General features: G+C 37.5%; 1 protein-coding gene across 2 annotated transcripts in view; it reads right to left on the bottom strand.

The window, feature by feature from the left end:
* LOC131438869 (protein similar) overlaps nucleotides 1-21,705 on the bottom strand; it is a 403,514-nt gene that overhangs the window by 345,966 nt on the left and 35,843 nt on the right. The window contains exon 1 of one of the 2 annotated variants that reach the window (XM_058609240.1): nucleotides 13,028-13,604. The exons of the other annotated variant lie outside the window; for it this stretch is intronic. Within the exon in view, the coding sequence (XP_058465223.1) occupies nucleotides 13,028-13,488 (461 nt within the window). The 5' untranslated portion in view covers nucleotides 13,489-13,604. Of the gene's footprint in view, nucleotides 1-13,027; nucleotides 13,605-21,705 lie in introns of those variants that run through there. 2 annotated transcript variants of the gene reach the window in all.

Here is a 21,705-nt window from a genome sequence, read left to right as displayed (position 1 = left end):
CATAACTCTGAAATTTCGCATAAAAAAACCGCATAACTCTGAACATTCGCATAAAAACCGCATAAAAAAGACCTTAGTGTATGATATTTAAGAAAACTACTAGTAATATGTTTTATTAAATACTAATCGGAGGAGCCTACATATTTTTATACTTCCGAAATAAATAAAATTAATCAGCTTTTCCTGAATTTTGCATTTCCTTTTTTTCAGGAAGTTCATATTTAGAGAGTTATTGGGGAACTATTGGTTCACCGGTCGTACCTTCGTCTATTGATTTGTCGTCGCTGTTGTTGTTGTTGTTATTCTTGGAAACATCGCTGCGTATTTTGTCACCTTTCTGTCTTTAGTGCTTTTTCTGATGTACAGGTCGTTGTTAGTCATAGCAGACTTATTTTGTTGTACATAGGGCTTAGTTGATGGCTTATGCAATGAAAATATTTCACGGTTTTGAGTTGCTCATATAGAAAAGCTATGCAATCACTTTGAAAACCAAACTACTGGTAGAATGAACCGTTTTCGGTTCCGGAAAAAGAAATCTTCAAAACTCCAAACAATTTTCAAAAAAGCGTTGTACACGGTTACCATGAGGTCTGAGTGAAAATCTCACAACAAAGAATCGGATTCATTGGGCAAATAATTCACGGCATCATGGTTATACTGCGTATTGGCCGAATCATTTAGGTTTGACACATAATAAGCTACTGAAACCAAGTATGACAATAATCTCGAAGGATCGGAACTAAACGCAATCAATGCGAATGAACCGAACATCGGAGGAAAATCAGCAATAATGCCAGGGAAGACACAATGAAATCATTCTCGAGCATGACAAAGCTAAGTCGACAAAAAATAATATCGTTAATTTAAAAAAATTAACAAATAAACCATTCTTTTATCAACCTAGTGATGTTATAATGCCTTCCTCTTGTCATTAAAATAGTCTCATATAAACATAACCTTTTCATCAAGATGATTTTTGACACGATTTAGTCAATTTTCGACAAAAATTTATTCAGATTGATTTGGGTAGTTCACAGAAGCGAGCTTCAGCGCTTACGTCGCGCATTCGAAAATTTTTCCTAATCCAAAAGTATATGCAATAACACATTTGGACTTGATTGTTGGCTACTATTAGAAAAAAAATGTGCGTATAGACAAAAATTGCGGTTTGTCGTTTACGTCACTTCTACGACTATATCTCCGGAACCGGAAGTTTCTGGTATATGATCTTCGAACTTCATCTGCATTTCAAGAGTAAATTTCAAGCTGGCCTTAGCTGGTTGAAATCGGTTCTTCCTTCTCCGAGTAAATTAAGTGTACAGCAAAAATGGGTGGTTTGTCGATTACGTCATTTCTAAGAACATATCTCCGGAACCGGGCTTATCAGCAAAATGATCTTCGAACTCGATCCTCCCAACAGGTTCAGCCATTCCAGAGAAAATGAACAACAAATAAACAACAGAGCATTCATCTACAGAAATATAAATAAAAGTAAATGTGTATGTTTCTTGATTCCAGGAACTACAGAAGCATTAATTTTTAGTTCGCAGTTACAGATCGCTTAACAAACAAGAATTTTTTTTTCGAGATCCTCGATTTTGTATCTAACTCTGTCTGAATTAAGGAGATAGTTGTATTTGATAGATGGTTATATAGATTTTAAAGTTACAGTAAATTGTCAATCGACAAAAGTGCAAGTAATTGATGTAAATGACAAATAAGTAAGTGTGAGTAAGTGATTATTCACTATTTGATGATTTATGATTTAAGTCAAACATCAAAGATAGTAATTAAAAATGTATCGGTTTAGAAACCTACTGTACCTATTTCCACTTCGAAAATTATCATATGCCCCAAACCAAATACATGCGTGATTTTGATTCGAAAGTATACCTATCATGCGACAATCGTATCCTCGAAGTGCAAACAAAACCAGATCAAAGGCTTATCACAACGCACAATTTTCACCCTTCTTTCTACTTCGCGTTTATCACGATTGCCAATACCCTGGAACATGATTTATGGGTTCATGAATCCGGATTGAACTATACCGCCACTCACTGAAATTGCAAATCAGCCACTAGGTTGTACCGAATCCGTATCACACTGTAAGCCACCGGGAATACCGATAATCCGTGGAAAAATTATTTATTGTATTGGCGGCGATTTGATTAGGTTTCAGGAGAAAAATAAACAGACAATCAGCTGTTGATGACACAACGATTAGCGAGCGAGGGTGGCGCCTCTTCGACGTTACTTGCTCTTTTTTTTTTGTTTCCATAATCTCTTTGGGGACAAATGCCCTTATCCATTGGAGATCATCTCCCAGTGATACCCAAAGGCGTCTACCGAAAGACTTTCGACAAACGATTTTTGCTTTTATTATTGATTCCCCGACAAGAAATTTTTTATCACAATCCAGTGCCAGTGGCCGCCAGTCGCCAGGAGACGCCTGGAGACCTTGTTTGTTATTATCGCGGATCATGTTTTATTTCTAGGAGCTGAACCATCGTAGAAACAGCGACACTCGGTCAGCTCCGGTCTCTAATCGTTACTGGGCTATAAATTGGCAAAACGACCTCGCCTTCTGTCGATACTTTGTAACAGCCGCCCGATTCATCAACACTCGTGGTAGCAATGTCCATTGACTAACCGAGTATTGCCTTTCGATAGGGTGAATGTAACTGAATGTTACGCGATTTATTTTTTTCCTTTTCCAAAGATAGTTGAAACATCACTGATAACACTACAATTCTTACAAAAACACGTGAGACTTTTTTGTATATATCAAGAAACACAACGAGAAAAATTCAATACACTAATTTTAATTACAGAAACAACTACTTAAGCCATTGGTCATTTGCTGACGGAAGTGAGCTCCGACTCGTTGGAGGAATCGATTAATGCTCGATGAAATCCAAGGAAAAATATTTGTCTAGTCACTACGTAAATAAATATTTCACGACAGTCTGCCGCCTCCTGGCACCACCACTAGTGCATCCACCCTATTTTTTTATGTTTGAAGAAGTACCCATATCGAAGCCACCAGAAGCACGTAGAGATTAATTTTATGGTCTCGACAGATAACGAAAGCGCGGAAACCTCGCGGTTCAATCGGTCAATCGTAAAGGAATAAAAATCACACATTTATTAGAAACTTAGGAAACAGAAGCCCGGAAAATAATGGTTATTGGCGTTTCAAAACCATTGGTAGCATATTCAAAAAATAAAATAGTTTGCTCGATGCCTTCAATTTCTTCTATTTCACCAAGTAATTGCAAGTGGAAGAACAACACTTATTGAAAACCACCTATTGTATTATTCGATGATGACTTATGTTGAACTACGATGTGGCATTAGCAGTTCAACATAAACTGCTAATGAGTCGGAGATGAAAGGTTGAAATATGAGTTGTTTGATGTTTGAACTTGAGAAGCATTCGTAGAAATCTTCCTTCGTCGGGGAACTCTCTAGTCGGTTTAGACTTGATCGCCCTGCTTCGATCAGTCCAACTAAACGCTGTCAATGCCGCCAAATGAGCTCATTGGAAGCAAACCAGTAGTCATTGCCAGCGACTTCAATGCATGGGCAGTCGTATCATTGCTTCCAGTAAACCTGATCAACTGAAAGACTACCAATCAGTGCGGTAAAATTTCATTTTCAATCGAATAATATAAGATGAAAATGAAATTTATGGCCGTCAGCATATCCCTACTAATTCATTTGACTTTTGCTGCCATTTTCAAGTGAAGCTCCCAGAATTCATCGTCAGTTGAATAGTCGTACCTAGTCATTTGAAGTTTTGCTTGCTCAGTTTCAAGTGCCAAGTAGTATAGCTGCTTCAGTGTCTTCGCTCTTGGTAGTAAGCAGATTCGAACGAATAGAATTATAAATGGAGTAAAGTATTAAAAATGAAAACTGTAGGAGGAAACAATTAATTTATGTGTATTCTGTGATTGCAATTTAAGCTATCTGATTAGTCTTTCATCTTTTATCTTGAACCAATTCGAATGTTTACATGAACCTCATTTGAAGGCCGCTCTCACACTATTGAAAGAGATATTTTGTTACTTCAAGAGACGGTGGTTAAACTGAGCCTCGATTGAAGAGAAACGAGTGATGAACTGAATGCTGCCCGTTCGGGCCGTCAGCAAACATTGTGTGTGTCAGAGAGTGAAGTTTACTGCAGTGGAGAGATCGTCAAATTGTTCCACATTCAGTTTCAATTGAATTGAATGAAGTTTTACTGCACTGCTACCAATAGCTTTTACTCTGCTAACATGAGCAGGAGGATAAACCAACAGTGACCACCAGGATATAAAAACGATCAAAAAACCACACAAAGCTATTCAAGAATGGAAGAATCTAAGTACAGGGGTTTTAACAGCTGCTTGAATTCTGGTATACGACATAATGACGCCGATTTGTCTTGTCGATCAGAAAGGCCCTATTTTCCAAATACTCTACTTTTTCTCAAATTTAATCCTTCAATGTAATCTCCCGGGTTGGCGGTTCAATCCATACGGCGCTAGTCTTACAGGCCAGTTGTCATATGTTCGAGCCCCGACCTGGAAGGATTCTTAGTGTTAGTAGGATCGTAGTACTGTGTGTTGTCTGTGTGTTAAGAATCGGCTGCGAAGTCTGTTGAAAAGAAAGTCAGAATTCCACAAAAGGAATGTAATGCCAAGACTTTGCTGTCTATGTATTCTGCTTGAAGAGATTCAACGACATTCTAACATTTTAGCACCACTTTTATACCCCAATTTCTCCTTTGCCTCAAAAAACTGCTCAGTGATAACCTCATCATTCAATGTTAACCTCTTTCCAGCAAGCTTCTCTTTTAAATCTCATAGTAGAAAATAGTCACTAAGGACTGAATCTGGCGAATATGGTGGGTGCAGTAAAAATTCGAAATTCAATTCACTGATTTCAGCCCTTGTAACGATTGACTTGTAACGCAGTGAAAACGCAAAAAACGGTGTTTTAACAACACAAAAAATTCTTTATTCGCCATTATTTCTAAGTTTCAAGAAGTAGTCGTTCGGAATTGTAGACACGTCAGTTGCGATCTATTTTTTAGATAGGCGAAGCTAATGTATACCTACGGCATAATACAAAATTGAAACAAAAATCTAATAATCTTGCCTTAACGAGAAACAGAGCAAGAAAAATAAAATAGGTGGATGTTTGAAATAGTCAGAGTGAGATACAGTGCGTATAACAAATACGAGAACAGCAGCAGAGAGTGCGCGTACAAAGTCTAATATACGTGTTTTGCGAACCTGCACCTGAGGAAAGTGCACTCTTTTTTGTGTATAACTTAATAAAAATTTATGAAATGGGTAGAATTGATTAAGAGTGAAATTTTTACATGTGCAAAATTTTATCAAAATCTATCGAAATGACTTCCAAGCAACAACAAAAAAACCTTTTTTAATTCGCCTAGTGGTGTAATGATGCTTTTCTCATATTACTTATATTCTCCAAAATATCACTAGAAGATTCTGTCAAGAATTTTTTTTTTCAAATTTGAATAAAATAAGAAACTTTCTTTGGGTATGAAATAATAAAGCCTTTCCAATTCGTAAACAGTTATATCAAGTTAATTGAAAAGTTTCTTTATTTTACACCAATGTTCACTATTCAATTTTTCAAGTGATTGCAATAACTTTCTATATGAAAAAGGCAAGACTTTTATAGAAAAGAATCGTTATAATTATTTTGTGATGATACTAAACAAATAGGGACAAATTGAATAAAAGATTTACATATTTTCCACCTGAAAAATATAGATTCAAATGTGTCCACCATGCACGCCATACGACATTGAACAAAGCACGCTGCGAACGGATCAAAGCCGGTGGTGTTTTCTTCTTCCATACCAGCACGTACCGACGCGTGCCGGTTTTGCATTGTCATTTTGTATGACGGTTTGAATGTTTTGATACTTACTGCCCTATAATTTCGGAACCGGAAGTCGGATCCGAATGACATTGCACACTATATTTTAAGATAACAAGAGCTTTAATTAGAATCATGATTTGTGCAAATCGTCTTAACCGTTGCTGAGTAGTGTTTGGAGTATTTCTTCACTATTATCGGTATTTTCGGAACAGGAAACTGGGGTCTAGTAATCCCAAAGTAGGTTTATATATCCTCCAAATAACAAAATCTGCAACTAGATGAATTTTCCAGTAAATTTTATAAAAACTTTGCGCCACGTTTCGCCATCACTTGTGAAAAAATACTCATGAGATAAAAATTTATTCACTTATCGCACTGTTAAAGCGGAATCGGAAGTCGAAAGAATTTTAAGAACTTTTATTTGCTTCTTAGTTTGTGAAAATCGGTTGAGAAATATCCGAGAAAATTGACTGAGCATTTTTTTCACAAATTTTCTCATATTTCCTTGTAATTCCGGAACCGGAAGTCGGATACAAATGAAATTCAAGAGCTTTGTATGAGATCATAAGACCATTCATTTAAGTCTAAGTTTATGAAAATCGGATCAGTCATCTCTGAGAAACATGAGTGACTATTTTTGGTGCATTTCACCCTGTAATTCCGGAACCGAAAATCGGATCGAGACAAAATTCAACCATGTAACCATAAAAGCTTTCATTTGATTTTGTGAAAATCGTATGTGTGTATGTATGTGTGTATGTTACGATTTATGACACTCAATTTTTTCAGAAATGGCTCTGAGAAAATTAAGTGTCATAAATCGTAACATACACACATACATTTTGTGATCTCGACGAACTGAATCGAATGGTATATGACAGGCCGGGGCCTCAGTTGTAAAGGCGGTTTTCACAGCGATTGTATAGTTTTTCTATATGAAAAAGGCAAAAATAAGAAATCATTCAAACAGACTCAGAAGACCTAGTGGCAAGCTGGTAGCGAACAAAAAACGAAGAAATCTATCCCCGTGAACGCAAAGATGGTGACGGGCAATTTTAAACGAAATCAGAAAAATTTCGATTATGGGCGATGCTAAAAATGTCTGCCTAGTGCCTAACCGAACGGATAAACTGAATGCAGTGAACCGGAAGCGAGAGCAAACAAATGCCAAAAAGATTAGTACTGAGCACACACATGCCATATTTTAACCGAGATGAAAAACATTAAAAGTTCACACCAAAAACACAAACGCGAGCGCACTTCGGAAGAGTGTTTGTTCATGGAAGTATCCGTTCTAGAAAGATTTCGACATGAAATTAGGGAAAAAATAGATTGTTGATGTTGATATTTTTCTTCTAATCATTGTAGCTCGGAAATGGTTAATTGTACAAAAAATGATGCCGAAAAAGCCGTCGTAGGAAATCGATTGGGCACTCTAAAAACAATATACATTAGAAATAAAGATGAATGCTTTTCAGAGAATGGAAAAATCAGCCGAAAAAAAAATAAAAAACGTTTCTTCAAAATATTGCAGGTAGTTTGTATGAGTTCTTTTAATTTAGGAATGTTGGCATCACTGAAAGTAGCATGGGGTGCTCTCAAAAAAAGACTAATTTCAATATGTATCGAACAACTGAAAGTAAAGTTATTGGTCGAAACAGTTATTTTGAGTGATAGTGATAGTGTTAAGTGTTATTTATTAAATAGTACTGATTCGCGAAACGAAAAAAATGCTCAAACGACGGATACTACGAATTTACCACCCAAAATTAAATTATGTCAACCGATCGAAGCGCCATATACATGCCATTGTCGGTATTATCAGATTTATATGGAATATATGAAAGTTTACAAGCCAGGTCGTCAAATGGTGAGATAACTAAGTCCTCACAAGTTCCTATCTCATACCTCCACGAGCGTCTATGATGACATTTGATGGTCAATAGAACGGCGTCGACTGGGTGCTATCGCCTTCTGCGTTAGTAGCAGAATGAGAGGGTGCGAAATGACTCGTAGTTTGAAGCCCATCCTAAAGTGCAATATTTATCATAGTATATTGCAACATGTGGTTCTGTTGTTTGTTGCATTATTTGTTATATTGAATTGAATTATATTACATTGTATTATATATTGTTGTTATTATAATTATAATAATAATTATTATTATTATTATTATATTATTAAAAAAGAAATATATTATATTATACTGTGTTATTTTATGTTATATTATATTATGTTATATTAAGTTATATCACAGAGAATAGATATCCAACAGACATTCATACGTGCAAAGTGGTGTGCAACGGTGATTTTTAACAGATTTTCACTTGTATGCTTTACACAGCTTTTTAAAAAAGTTTGTATTATCTTGGATGTCTGTTCTTTGTAGTTATATTGTATCATATCATGTTATATTGAATTATATTATATTATATTGTAGTATACTGTATTGCATTATATTATATTCTATTATATTATATTTTTCATATTATTATATATTATATTATATTATATTATATTATATTATATTATGTTATATTGTATTATGCTCAATTGTATCGATAACGGGGAGGGGCAGGGAGTGCATTAGGGTATCTTACACGTGAATAACTGGATGATGGAGTGGATTGCCAACCTGAGTCACGTGGGGGAAGCTTTGTGTTTCTCCCTGAAGGTCTGGAATGAGTAAGACGCACCCTTCTAACAAACAAACCATCAGGCGGGTTTAAGCTGGTACAGCGAAATTCTTTATTATATGACCGGATGTTCTTGCTGGAAGGCGCCGGGTCCTCAAAACCCATTTTGGCCTTCTTAACAGCAATTATATGAAAGCTATCTGATAATCAAATTCGGATCTACTGTAAGTCTACCCGCATACACTGGTAATGCCTTGAACTGATGGTGGCTTCACACATACATACATACAATATATGAAAGTGTACAAGCCAAGTTTATATTTCCCCACACTAAAAATCGGGCTAGACTAAATTCCGTCAATTATTCGGGGAACGTTTGATCAATGGATCTATTCTTCTTCGGGTTAAACGCTAAGTTTAAAATTAGCTTTTTAATTTTAGCTTGCTGAACGTTGTTGGGTGGTTTTGCTGTTTGATTTTCGACAACAATGGAGAGAGCGAATGAAAGATAAGATTAAATACAATTCAAATTTAAATAACCTGTTTTAATGCACCTAGTGGTGTGATGTAGACTTTCTCATATTTCTCATACTGTGGAGTTCTAAAAACAACGGTTCATTGAATAGAAACAGGAAAGTTTGTTCGAACGTAATCTAACAAAATCTACGAATCAAAACACAAATCAAATCAATTCTTGCAGTTTTTGACCACTATTTCCAATACTTCCGAAATCTAATTTCGAGGACCGGAATAACCGAAGTTGGTTCGTAAGACCAGCAATAAATATGACCCACAAATAAGGACAGTTTGGAACATAGTTAAAAAGAATTTTTCACTTCGTCGCTATAGCAGGCGGTATAAAAATTTTCACGCTCAACCATCTCTGAGAAAATAGTTTGAATTTCACTTAGAAGTATTCAAAACTATTTTCGTCGCTTCCGGATTCGGAAATCGGGAGCCAGGATAGCCGGAATTAATCTGATAGGCTGTCTACTAACAATGACTAACGGTTGGAATAGTTTCGAGTCCAGTTTAGAAATCTTTTTTTGCTTTGCCGCTTAAAGTGGCAATTTTTACCATTCTTCACCTTGTTATTCCGGAACCAAAAGTTGTATCCGGATGAAATTCTACAGCTTTGTATGGGCCCATAATGCCTTTAGAGATGGGCAATTCGTTCGCGAACGGTTCAAAGGAACTAGTTCTTTTGGAAGAATGAATGATCAATAGTTCTTTTTTTGAGAACGGTAGTTCTTCAGTTCAATGTCGTGGACCTTTTTTTCAATGAAATGAATTGAACTTTTTGAATCCACGAAACCTCAGTTCTAATTGAAATCTCGGTTAGTCATTCAACAGGCATATTAACTATGAAAAGAACGAACGGACGGCTCTCGAGAACTAGTTCTTTTCATAGAACTCTGCATCACTGAACAGTTCTTTAAAATGAACTGTTTTGCCCATCTCTAATTTGAACCTAAGTTTGTGAAAATCGGTCACGCTATATTTGAGGAAAGTGAGTAAGCAATCAGCTCCGGTGTTAGCTTCGTTTACTTTATGTCGTGTAAAAAATTTAACAAAGAACGCTGTGTGCATCGTTTGTAAAGACGTGTTGTGTTTTCTTCTTCCATGCCTGCATGTACCGGCTGTGTATCGTCATTTTATATGGTGGTTTGAAAGCTTTGACACAAAATTGAAATTGCACAGTAGCTTTTGAGACAACATGAGCTTTAATTTAAATCAAGATTTGTGAAAATCGGCTCAAGCACCGCTGAGAAATCGTAGTGAATTATACTTTTGGAGTTATTATTCACCGCTTTCGGTTCTCCCGGAACAGGAAATGAGGGTCCAGTACTCCCGAATAAGGTTTATATGCTCACAAACTAACAAGTTCTGCAAACTATGAGAATTTATCAGTCAGTTTTATGGGATTGACATTTGTTTTTACCACCGTTTGTGAAAAAATACTCATAAAATTGAAGATTTTCCACTTATTGCGCTCTAGTTCCGAAACCAGAAGTCGGATCCGGATGAAATGTTCTAGAAATTTTTTAAAAAGTTCAATACCATTCGTTTGAGTCTTAGTTTATGAAAATCAGTAGAGCTGTACTGAAAAAAATGAGTGCACATTTTTTCCTTAATTTTTACATATTATCCTATAATTCCGGAACCGGAAATCGGATCGTAACGAAATTCAAGAGCAGGCTGTGAGACCATAATATCTTTCATTTCTGAAAAAAGTGAGTGCATATTTTGTTCCTTTTTTGTGCATATCACCCTATATTTCCGAGACCGGAAATAGGATCGGGATAAATAGCAGGCTATGGGGCCAAAGCAACTTTCATTTGGATCTTAGTTTGTGAAAATCGGTTAAGCCATTTCCGAGAAAAGTGAGATCATATTTTTGTTACATACATATACACACACAAACAAACACACAGACATTTGCTCAGTTCATCGAGCTGAATGGAATGGTATATGACCCTCGGCCCTCCGGGTCTCGGATGAAAAGTTTGTTTTCATAATCGTTCATACGAGAAAGACAAAACTGGTAGTTTTTATTTTCTGTGTAGAATGATATTCTATTGTTTAACTGGCTGTTTATCATTAGAAACATCAATTTGGGAATATGTCTGGAAATTATTTAAGTTTTAACTTCTTTTTCTCTAATTCACACTAATCAAATAAACAATAAATAAAACTATTTAAAGAAATTAAAAGGACGTATTATTTATTGTTTTTGGCAGTGATGGTCCAGCACATCGCAAGTTGATAATTATCGCAGAAAATCGAGTCGATGATTCAACTTGATGATTCTCATACTAGGTTGCAATATTTCAAAACCCTTGTAGGGTGCCTGTATAGAATCGGATCGCGAAACGAGAATAAGCGACCGTTTGTTGCTTCAGAGAGGATCCCCACAGCAGCGTGCTAATTCTCAGAAATGTCATCGAGAGAAATTCGCTCTCGCACTGATGTCGATTCTATGTTAAATGAGCCATGCCGGGTTTTTGTTGTTGCGATGATTTCCAACTCTCTTTGATGGTACTGATTCAATCGTTGAAGAGTTGCCAGTGAACGTTCTTTGATACGATAAAAGCCATCCTTGGATTCATTTGAACCGCGCGCGTAAACCCAATCGGTAAATATTTTTTCCTAGGTTGGCGGTTGAGCGGCATATATGTCAAGTAGTGTGTTTATGACAGCTGTTTGTTTACGACACGAAAAATTTATCTGGCTATTTTTAGCATGGAAAAAAAACTTTAACGCGTCGCCGCCAAGCTTGTACCGAAAGAACTGAGTTCTTTGCATGTTTGTGACAGAATGTTTGGACAAATACGAAACGAAAGTCATTCCTCAGCCACCGTATTCCCTAGATTTGGCCCCCTGTGACTTTTTCTTATTTCCAAAACTAAAATATTCACTCCGGGGACGGCGCGTTACTCGACTCGATCGAGGACATAAAAAGTAATTCGCTGAAGGAACTGAAGGCCATCCCGGCCGAGGCCTATGGCAAGTGTATGGAAAATTGGATTAACCGCAGGGAAGCCCTGTATTGGTTGAAAATGGGCCTAATTTGATGGTGATAATAAAGGAATGTAGTAAAATCCAAAAAAAAAAGAATTTAATTTAGGTATTTTTAGGATTCCCACTTGATTTTCTCAAATTTCGTCTTTGACACTATTTTTGTACAATTAACCGTTTCCGAGCTACAATGGTATGGGAAAAGTGCATACAAAAAATCCTTCGCCCATTTTCTAAGGTGAGTCTTGAGAATAATTCACTCCATTTGTGAAAAATAAACGGCTAGGAATATTGAAGACGCGTACAAAGTATTCTGATCAACCACGTGTTTTTGTAATAAAATATTCAACTGCCGAAAACCTTCAAGGTCTCAAAGTAGCTCAAAACATCCAAATTGTCAAAACAAATAGCAGACCCAGCAAACAGGCCAATTTGGTGATAATCGTGTGATATGGGCATGGGGAAATTCTGCCCTTCCCGCAGCGTAAGGGTGTAAAAAAGAATATGAAACATTGTCGTACTACGGAGCACAGCCAGACTAGCGTTGCGATGAGCTCACCAAGGCCTGCTATTTTTTTTTCTTATAATTGTTTACCATCATTAGATGCTGCGCGGCGACAAATATAGCAATGATAAAAAGACGGTTTTAAAGGGACTATAAATGCGGCTGCCGTTGCTGGCAGTCAATGTGCCCACGATAGGCCACCGGTTCAGTGTCTCGGAGTTCTCCCTTCCTCCCATCGTCGTCGTAGACTTCAATCAAAAAAAATAGTGAATGGAAGGCTGGGCTTGTTTTTTTTTATCGCTTTCGTATCCCGATAATGGTTGGTAATCAATTGGCAGGCAGTGCCACAACCAGTCACAATCACCGAAAAAAAAAGAAAACCATCACAATCACAAGTGGTTGTGGCTGCCAATTGCGGTGATTGGGCCGTTCGGGGGAACCAATCGTAAACCGGCGTACTTACATGAAATCCTCCATATCGATAACATCCACGTAAGGACAAGGAGCTTCTCCGTAATAGCCGTAACAGTAGCCATAATTCCAGGGACCACCCGGAGGTCCTTGGCACGGTGGATAGTCCGGTAGCGGATACGGTTGTTCCATGTAAACTGGAGCCATGGGTGGCGCCACCACTTGAGTTGGCACATGTTCCTGCATGTACGGCTGATAAGGCGTCGGCTGCTGACACGAGTAACCGACGGCGTTGCTAACGACTGCAGTCAAAGATGGCGGAACATGGTGCACCGAATGCAACGGCGGCCCGGGCGGATACACGGGATCCGGTTGCGGTTGATGATACACACCGCCATATCCGGGCTGCTGTACTTTGTTCGGATAGTAGAAACTTTTCGGAGCACCGTAAAACGAGGGACTTTGGTCCCCACCACCGAACACTTCAACACCGCTATTCCAATTTTGCATCATTTCAGCTAGGATAGGATCCAATCGAATGAAGGTAAGTTTTGTGTCACCACCATCGAACACCAATCGAACTTCGTTATCAGTTACTTAGCTTGTTTCAGGAAAGTCCACAACCACTGCAACACCGCGAACCGCCATAAATCTCGAGTATCGAGCTCAGACAACTGACGACGCGTCCGACATGGACAGTCCTGTATCCGCGAATGATTAACGACCTCGTGTGCGGTTAGCGGTTAGAAGTTGATCCGATGGCACTAGGCCTAATCAGCTGGAAGACCAATTTATGCTTAGTGCGTTATCAGTGGTGGGTGACAACAAAAAAAAACGAAGTACCTACTCTTCGATGCCACCACTCCGGTAGACAGTCTCTCTTCCCGTACGATGGTCTGTCGTCTTATCGACAGCAATAGCACAGAAATCCAGCGCTTAGCTGGACTAAGGGGACAGGTAAAATCGTACACACACAGCGATCAGATAAGAGCGGTCTGCGATGTTGATGTTGGAGACATCTGGCGGAAAACACTGGCTACTAACCAACGGGGAAAGCTTGCCGGATAGCAGGATAGGGAAGCTTGATGATAAGGTTTTAAACTTTCTGGCACAGTTGGTTCTGAACGGTGAATCGTCAATGTAAATGTTAGTTGAGGGTTTCATCAAATATGGAACTGTCGAAAAGCTTGTCGAAGGCAAAACGTTTGGAAAGACCGATTCTTGCCAGCTCAATTTCGATTACCTAAATCTAAGCTAAGATAAATTAGAGCACCATATCCTGAAGATGAACTTGACCATCTGTTTCAATACACTTAGAAGTCGTTTCATCGGTGTACAAGACAAATGCTACGAACCCACGGACACTAAGACCTCGAATATACGACAACTGGCTTGCGAGACGAGTGTCCATACTCCAAACCACCGGCCACTACAATATAGCAAGCAAAGCAAAGCCTTGGTAGTGGAAGCCCCTGTAGTGGAATTTGACCTTCTGTTTCAGCAGACTCCGCAGCCGATTCAGAGTGTACAGAACCATTGCATGGCTGGTGTTACGATCCTACTGACACTACGAATCCTTCCAGGTCCGGGCTAGAACATACCGCAACTGGCTTGTAAGACCAGTGCCCTATGTATTGAACTGCCAATCCGGGACTACAATATAGCAACTTATATTTTAACATCATTTTGATATGGCCAAGCCAACTTTTATTCACCCTGTTTATTACAAGCGGGACGATCAAAAACTTGATGAACTTCAACTTGACGTTTCGTGCATTAAAAACCACTCATTTTAAAGATGCGTGCGTGTAGTATCGTGCCTACCGTTTGATTTTGGCATTTGCTCTTCAATTGCGACGATATCAGCAAGAGGACTAAGGCATCAAAGTTTCGTTCGCTCATCGATAAAATCCGAGCTACTCGCACGCTAACTTGCCGAAATTGACTGTCACTGGTAAGCAATTCCATTTGAGCTTGAGCTTGAGCTTGAGCGACCACCCCTGGTTGCTACTCCGTTACTGATCGAGATTAGCTGAGAGTTTTTAAATGATCCAACCTGGGACTGGTAGATCATCCTTCAATGTACATCTTCTGGTAATCCCAGAATTCATTGATCAGTACCGGCGCCGGCCAGGCCCGAACGTAGATCGTCTAAGGAATGGGAAGGGATGTTAGTCCAACACTTGTTGTTACTAGAGGCCGTATATACTACTGCGCACTCCACAAGTGTCACGGGAGAAGGATATTTGGGAGTAAAAATTTCAGTATTGGTATTATTCGCGCGCGACTCAGTATGCTCAGGTTTCAAGATGCTCGGATGCACCACTAAACTCACTGACTTCCCGAGTGAACGTTTCAACAATATCCTATATTGAAGTCCCGGGAAGTCTTGATTCATAGCTCGTATTCGAGGAAACAGAAGAAAAATTTGCAATACTATCGCGTAAAGAATAAATACTTCCCTATTTTTTATAAATGAAATTACAAAATAAATAAGTGAATAGGATTTAGACAAAACAGTTGATTCATTGCATTGACATATTCTAAGCAGTTGTTATAAAATCATTTTAAATCACCAAACAAAGGTCAACAGACCTCACGCGCGTCCTGATCCTTTATTATTGCCACTTTATTATTTTAATTATTTAATAAAATTATTAATTGTTATATTGGTTGATCTGGGCAGCCGGCTACCGAGAAAAATATTAATTTATTGTTTGAAATATTAATATCAAGTGTATTTTTACTATGTGTTCAATGGATCAGGGTCATTTCGCCGAAAGCCACCCCGCCGAAAGGGTCATTTCACCGAATGACATTTCGCCGAATGGGTCACCTCGCCGAATGCCACCCCGCCGAAAGCCATTTCGCCGAAAAGGTCATTTCGCCGCATCCTGAAATCATCCTAAAATCGTAATTGGAATTGATGAAAAATGATAGCGTTAACGCCCGTTTTGTTGACCTACTATTGTATTTCTTGAATAAAGATTTATTCATGAACCTCAGAACGGAATTCCCAAGAAAACTTGTTGACTATTATCTTCTAAGCATTAAAGCAATTGCATAGGTGTATCTACCAGACAAATGTATGTAGTGTTTTCCGTTTATAAAGTGAAAATGAAAAAATATCTAATGCGGCTACGCCACATCGTTTTGGTTCATGTGCTGTCCGACCTCGCTCCGCTCGTTCGGACCTAGCTGAATCAAAGAAACCTAGCTTTGAGTAGACCGGGCAAACGAGGCGGTTACAGGTTTATACGCTAGAGACTTTCGGCGAAATGACACTCGGCGAAACGACTCTCGACGAAATGGCTCTCGGCGAAATGACACGCTCCGGTATTCAATATACCGATAAATGTTATCTCTGTAATTAACTTTGTAATATCGACGGGTTTGCGCAATAGTTGATAACTAAAAGGAAAAAGAAACTCCTGCACTTGTCGCCTTTCACGACATGGAAGCAGGAACCCAGTGGATCTATTCTTGGTTCATTTTTTTCCGCCGAATTCCACACGGCATCTAGGCTGGTACTGTCCGGAGAGAGCTAATAGGTACAATCAATCTCCTAGTGGACCCCAGCCCCTGCCACTGGTAAGCAGTAAAAGAATTGCTGGAGACCTATTGTGTTATAGTCATCATAACACATGGGCTGAAAAGTCCAGGGCCTAACAAAGAGAACACGATTTTTTTTGGTTCAATATTAACTTTATTCATCAACGTAATCTCCATCAAGAGCAACGCAAGCATTCCAGCGCCGCTCTAACATTTCAATATCACTTTAGTCGAACGATTTATCTTTTGCCTGAAAATAGGCCTCTGTTTCAGCGATAACCTCTTCATTCGTGAAAAATTTCTTACCGGCGAGCATTTTTTTAGGTCTGCGAAAACCCAGTAGTCGCTGGAAGCCAAATCTGGCGAATACGGTAAATATGGCAGCAATTGTGGGTTCAGTTCATGTAGTTTTGCCATTGTTTTGATTGACTTGTGACACGGTGCGTTGTTTTGGTGAAACAAAATTTTTTTCTTAGCTATATGCGGTCGTTTCTTCGCCATTTCAGCCTTCAAACGCTTCAATAATATTCACTGTAAAGAGTAAAAATTTCTGAAGCCTCCTCCCTCCTTTTTGTCACGATGTAACCGAAATATTTCGTCAATATTCGAAAGTTTTATACTATTTTTAGTTACATAAATATTTATATACCGTTTTATTGTAATGCTTCCTGAAACTAAAATTCTTTTTCGAATGATACGAAACTTTGCAAATAGTTAAACAACTATTTTTGTCATAGCATGAAGAAAAAATAAAGATGTTCAACTAATAGTACTGTTGTTGTACCGTTGAATTCCACTATGTTATATCACGTCATTACACTCTCACAAAGTCACTATTTTCACAGTCACTATTTTTCCGAAAGTGTTTCAAACGTTATAATACAGATACGTATTTCGGAATGCTATTTGCATCCTTCTTCAGTGTATCGGTTTTATAAGTTTATTAAACTGCAAATAGCATTCCGAAATACGTATATGTATTATAACGTTTGAAACACTTTCGGAAAAATAGTGACTGTGAAAATAGTGACTTTGTGAGAGTGTAATGACGTGATATAACATAGTGGAATTCAACGGTACAACAACAGTACTATTAGTGAGAACATTCTACTAACAGCTCAAACAGAAATTTAGTAGAAAGATGTTCAAACTTTTTATTTAAATTTTCCAACGAAATTGAAATTTCCGCTTAAGAAATTTTTACTCTTAGTGGTATTTCCTTTCTCCTGTTCACTAAAATGACGATCATTTTGATTCCGGAGTGAAGTGATGAATCCATGTTTCATCCATTGTCACATATCGACCCAAAAATTCCGGTTTGTTACGTTAAAACATGACCAAACACTGCTCAGAATCAACAACACGTTCTCGTTTTTGGCCAACAGTGAGCAAACGCGGTACCGACTTTGAACACTGAACACTTTGACTTTCTCATACTCGAAAGCTCAAGCTTGATATCTTTACGATGTCAGCTAACTCACGCAGCTTAACTTTTTGATCATTCAAAACAATTTTGTGGATTTTTTTTACGTTTTCTGGTGTCGCCGCCCAGTCCACTGCGTTCTGCATCACCGGCGTCTCTACGACCACGTATAAAGTCAGCAAACCAACGTTTTACACTGAGGTCTCTTTTTACGCGGGGGATATGTACCGCGTAACTTCGGAAATCCACGGAAAAAAACTAACTTTGGAAATTCGCGTAAAAAAATATCTCGAAACTGAAAATACAAATTTTTTGATGCCGAATATCTTAGAAATGCATGAAACGTCGTGTAATCTCAAACCACAATTTTTTTTTTGTTAAAATCGACTTTGGGACATCGATGAAAATCGATCGAATTTGAGACCCGGCCATGCGCGTAGAAAAAAAACCGTAAAATGGAAGAAATTTTTTTATGCCAAATGTCTTAGAAATGCATGAAACGTCCAGATCTGGTGTAATCTCAACATTTTTTTTTTTGGCAAAAATGGAATATTTTCAAAAAAAAAGTGTCAAAAAGTTGACTTATAGAATAATTCGGGATAACACCAGATCTCGAAGTTTTATGCATTCCTAAGACAAAACAAGAAAACCGCGTAACTTCGGAAATTCGCGTAAAAAGAAACCACATAAAAAGCGCGTAAAAAAAAACCCCAGTGTATTGTTGTTTCCGATGGAGCGGAGTCTCCATAACACTTTTCAAGGCATTGCTTCGCTTGAATGGCATTTTTCCCACTAAGAAGCAGTGTAAAATTAAAACACGAAATTGTTTTTGATCCATTGTTCTAAAAATAACAAAAGTACCGTCACTCTTAGCGCCATAAATCACAAACTAATGAACAGAATAACAGCTGTCTTTTAAAGGTTAGTATTAACTGAAAAAGGGTGACTGCAATAAAACTAGCGCCATCTATGAGTTAGGCCCGGGACTTTTCAGCCCATGTGTTATATTTACACTGTTCATTACAAGCGGGATCGTGTATTAATATCTGTTCATTTTATAGATTCCTGCGCGTAGCATCGTGCCTACCGTTTGGTTTTGACATTTGCTCTGCAATTGTGACGATATCAGCAAGGGGACTAACGAATCAAAATTTCGTTCGCGCATCGATGAAAATCCGAGCTACTCGCACGCTAACTTGACGAGATTAACTGTCACTGGTAAGCAATTCCATTTAAGCTAGAAAGTAGTTATTTGCCTTTCTCTATAGTAAGGTAATAGAATTGCTGAAGAGAAAGACTTTTGAGTGGAGCTTCGGAGACCCATATTGTTATATCTTTTAGATGATCGGAAAACATCGGTGTGTGTGAGTGCGTGTTTTTTTTTCTAAACGCTCACTTTTCTCGGAGATGGCATAACCGATTTTAACAAGCTCCTTTAAAAGCTACTATTGGTTTTTGGATAAAGTTCGAACAACGAAATGCTGACACTTCCGATTTCGGAGATACAAGTGACGTAACTGACAAACTGCTTTTTTTTAAAACACTCACTTTTCTCAGTGATGGCATAACCGATTTTAACAATCTTAGATTCAGTTGAAAGCTACTATTTGATTATTGATCAAGTTTGATGATCATCATATGACTGACTCTTTCAGTTCTGTTGATCTAATTGTACAAACGACGCAACCAACAAATAGCACTATTTTTTATCTACATAATATTTTCAAATTTGACCAATGGGTTAAGGAATATTGTCTAATATAGGACAAATCGCTGAAGCACTTTTTGTTATCTTCCCGAATCTATCTGAATGACTTTGATGAGCCCAATGTATTACTAATCTTAATCTTAACATAACCTGTTCAATTTGTGAACAGTGATGGCCTGTTAATAGATATTTTTCGCGCTAAATGATTAAACTCACTTTACCCTATAGTTCGGGAATTACAAAATCGGATCCGGATGAAATTAAATAACAACCAAGTAGACTATAAGAACTTTTATTTGAGCCTAAGTTTGAGGAAATCGATCGAATCATCTCTGAGAAATTTGAGTGAGTCTCGTTTCCGAGTTTTTGACCACTATTTTCGGTACTTCTGGAACCGGTAACTGGGATTCATAGCAAAGCTGAAGTCGGTTCGTTTAGTAAGTAATTAATAATGCCTACAAATTAAATCAGCCAGATTTAGAAGATTTTTACCTTCTTTTGCATCGTCGCTCTAAATGACGATGTGCAATTTTGAACACACTTTATACTATGAAAGCATGATGAAATTCAATAGCAACCTATGGGACAATGAGATTTTTTATTTTATGAGTGACATTATGTGACACATACTCACACACAGACATTGCTCAGCTCGATGAACTTTGTCGAACGTTATGGAACACTTAGCCCTCCGGGCCAATTTTCACTAGTCTATTTTTAAAGTGATTGTATAATCTTTCTAGATGACAATATAGAATATAGTTATAACAACACTAACAAGTAGGTACAAATTGAAAAAAAATGTATACAAGATTATACCAGGTTTACAAGATTATTTTTCACCAGAAATATATAGATTTAAATATGGCAACCCTGCACGCTATACGAAATTAAACAAAGCAAGCTGCGATCGGAACAAAGACAATGGTGTTTTCTTCTTCCGTACCAGCACGTACCGACGCGTAGCAGTTTTGCATCGTCATTTTGAATGACGATTTGAATATTTTGAAACTCATCGCTCTATAATTTTGAAACCGAATGTCGGATCTGGATGAAATTGCACAGTACCTTTTAAAACACTGAGAGCTTTAATTTGATTCATAATCTATGAAAATCGGTTTAAGCGTTGCTGAGAAATCGAAATGAGTTCCGCTTTTAGAGCTTTTCCTCACTAATATCGGTGCTTTCGTAAGCGAAAACCGGGGACTAGTAGTCCCAAAGTGAATTCATGATAGCTTTTAAATAAGCCTAAGTTTATCGAAATTTGTTGAGCTATTTCCAAGAAAATTTAGCGGAGAAAAAAGTGAGCTCACGTCACTTATACCATTATATATATATATATATATATATATATATATATATATATATATATATATATATATATATATATATATATATATATATATATATATATATATATATATATATATATATATATATATATATATATATATATATATATATATATATATCTCCGGTACCGGAAGTGACTGCTATTTGAGATTCAACATTGGTTTCACCATATGAGAGAAAATTGAGCGAATAATAAAATCTTTGAAAAGTACTCAGAACCACAGACAGTTTTCGATCTCGCCGAGCTGAGTCGAATGGTATGTAATACTAAGAGTCTTCGGGTCTTTGATAAAAAGTCGTTTTTCCAGAAATTTTAAATTAAGAGAAAGCCAAAACAAAGTTTTGGAAAAACGAATAAAATAAGAAAAAATGCTTGATGCGGATGAATTTTTTATGTAGAGAAAAACAAATAAAAAAATTCACACCGAAATAATCGCAAGAAAATTCGCATAAAACCGCATAATTTAAAAAATCCGCAAAAATCCACCTAGAAGTAGAGTCGCACATGGGTAGCTCAGTTTCACTTATTAAAAAGAAACAAATTCTGTTTATTTTTATTCAACGATATATTTAATAAGTCAGACTGCCTTAGCTGTAAGATACAGAGGGTATTTCTTAACAATACTTAAGACTGAGATAATTTATTGGATTATAACGTTGTTCTATTTGGTTCACGTTGTCGAAAATCTGGTTT

Source organism: Malaya genurostris, chromosome 1 (assembly GCF_030247185.1).
Source record: "Malaya genurostris strain Urasoe2022 chromosome 1, Malgen_1.1, whole genome shotgun sequence".
Taxonomy (NCBI): Eukaryota; Metazoa; Arthropoda; class Insecta; order Diptera; family Culicidae; genus Malaya; species Malaya genurostris.
This window is presented reverse-complemented; position numbering and strand designations above follow the sequence as displayed.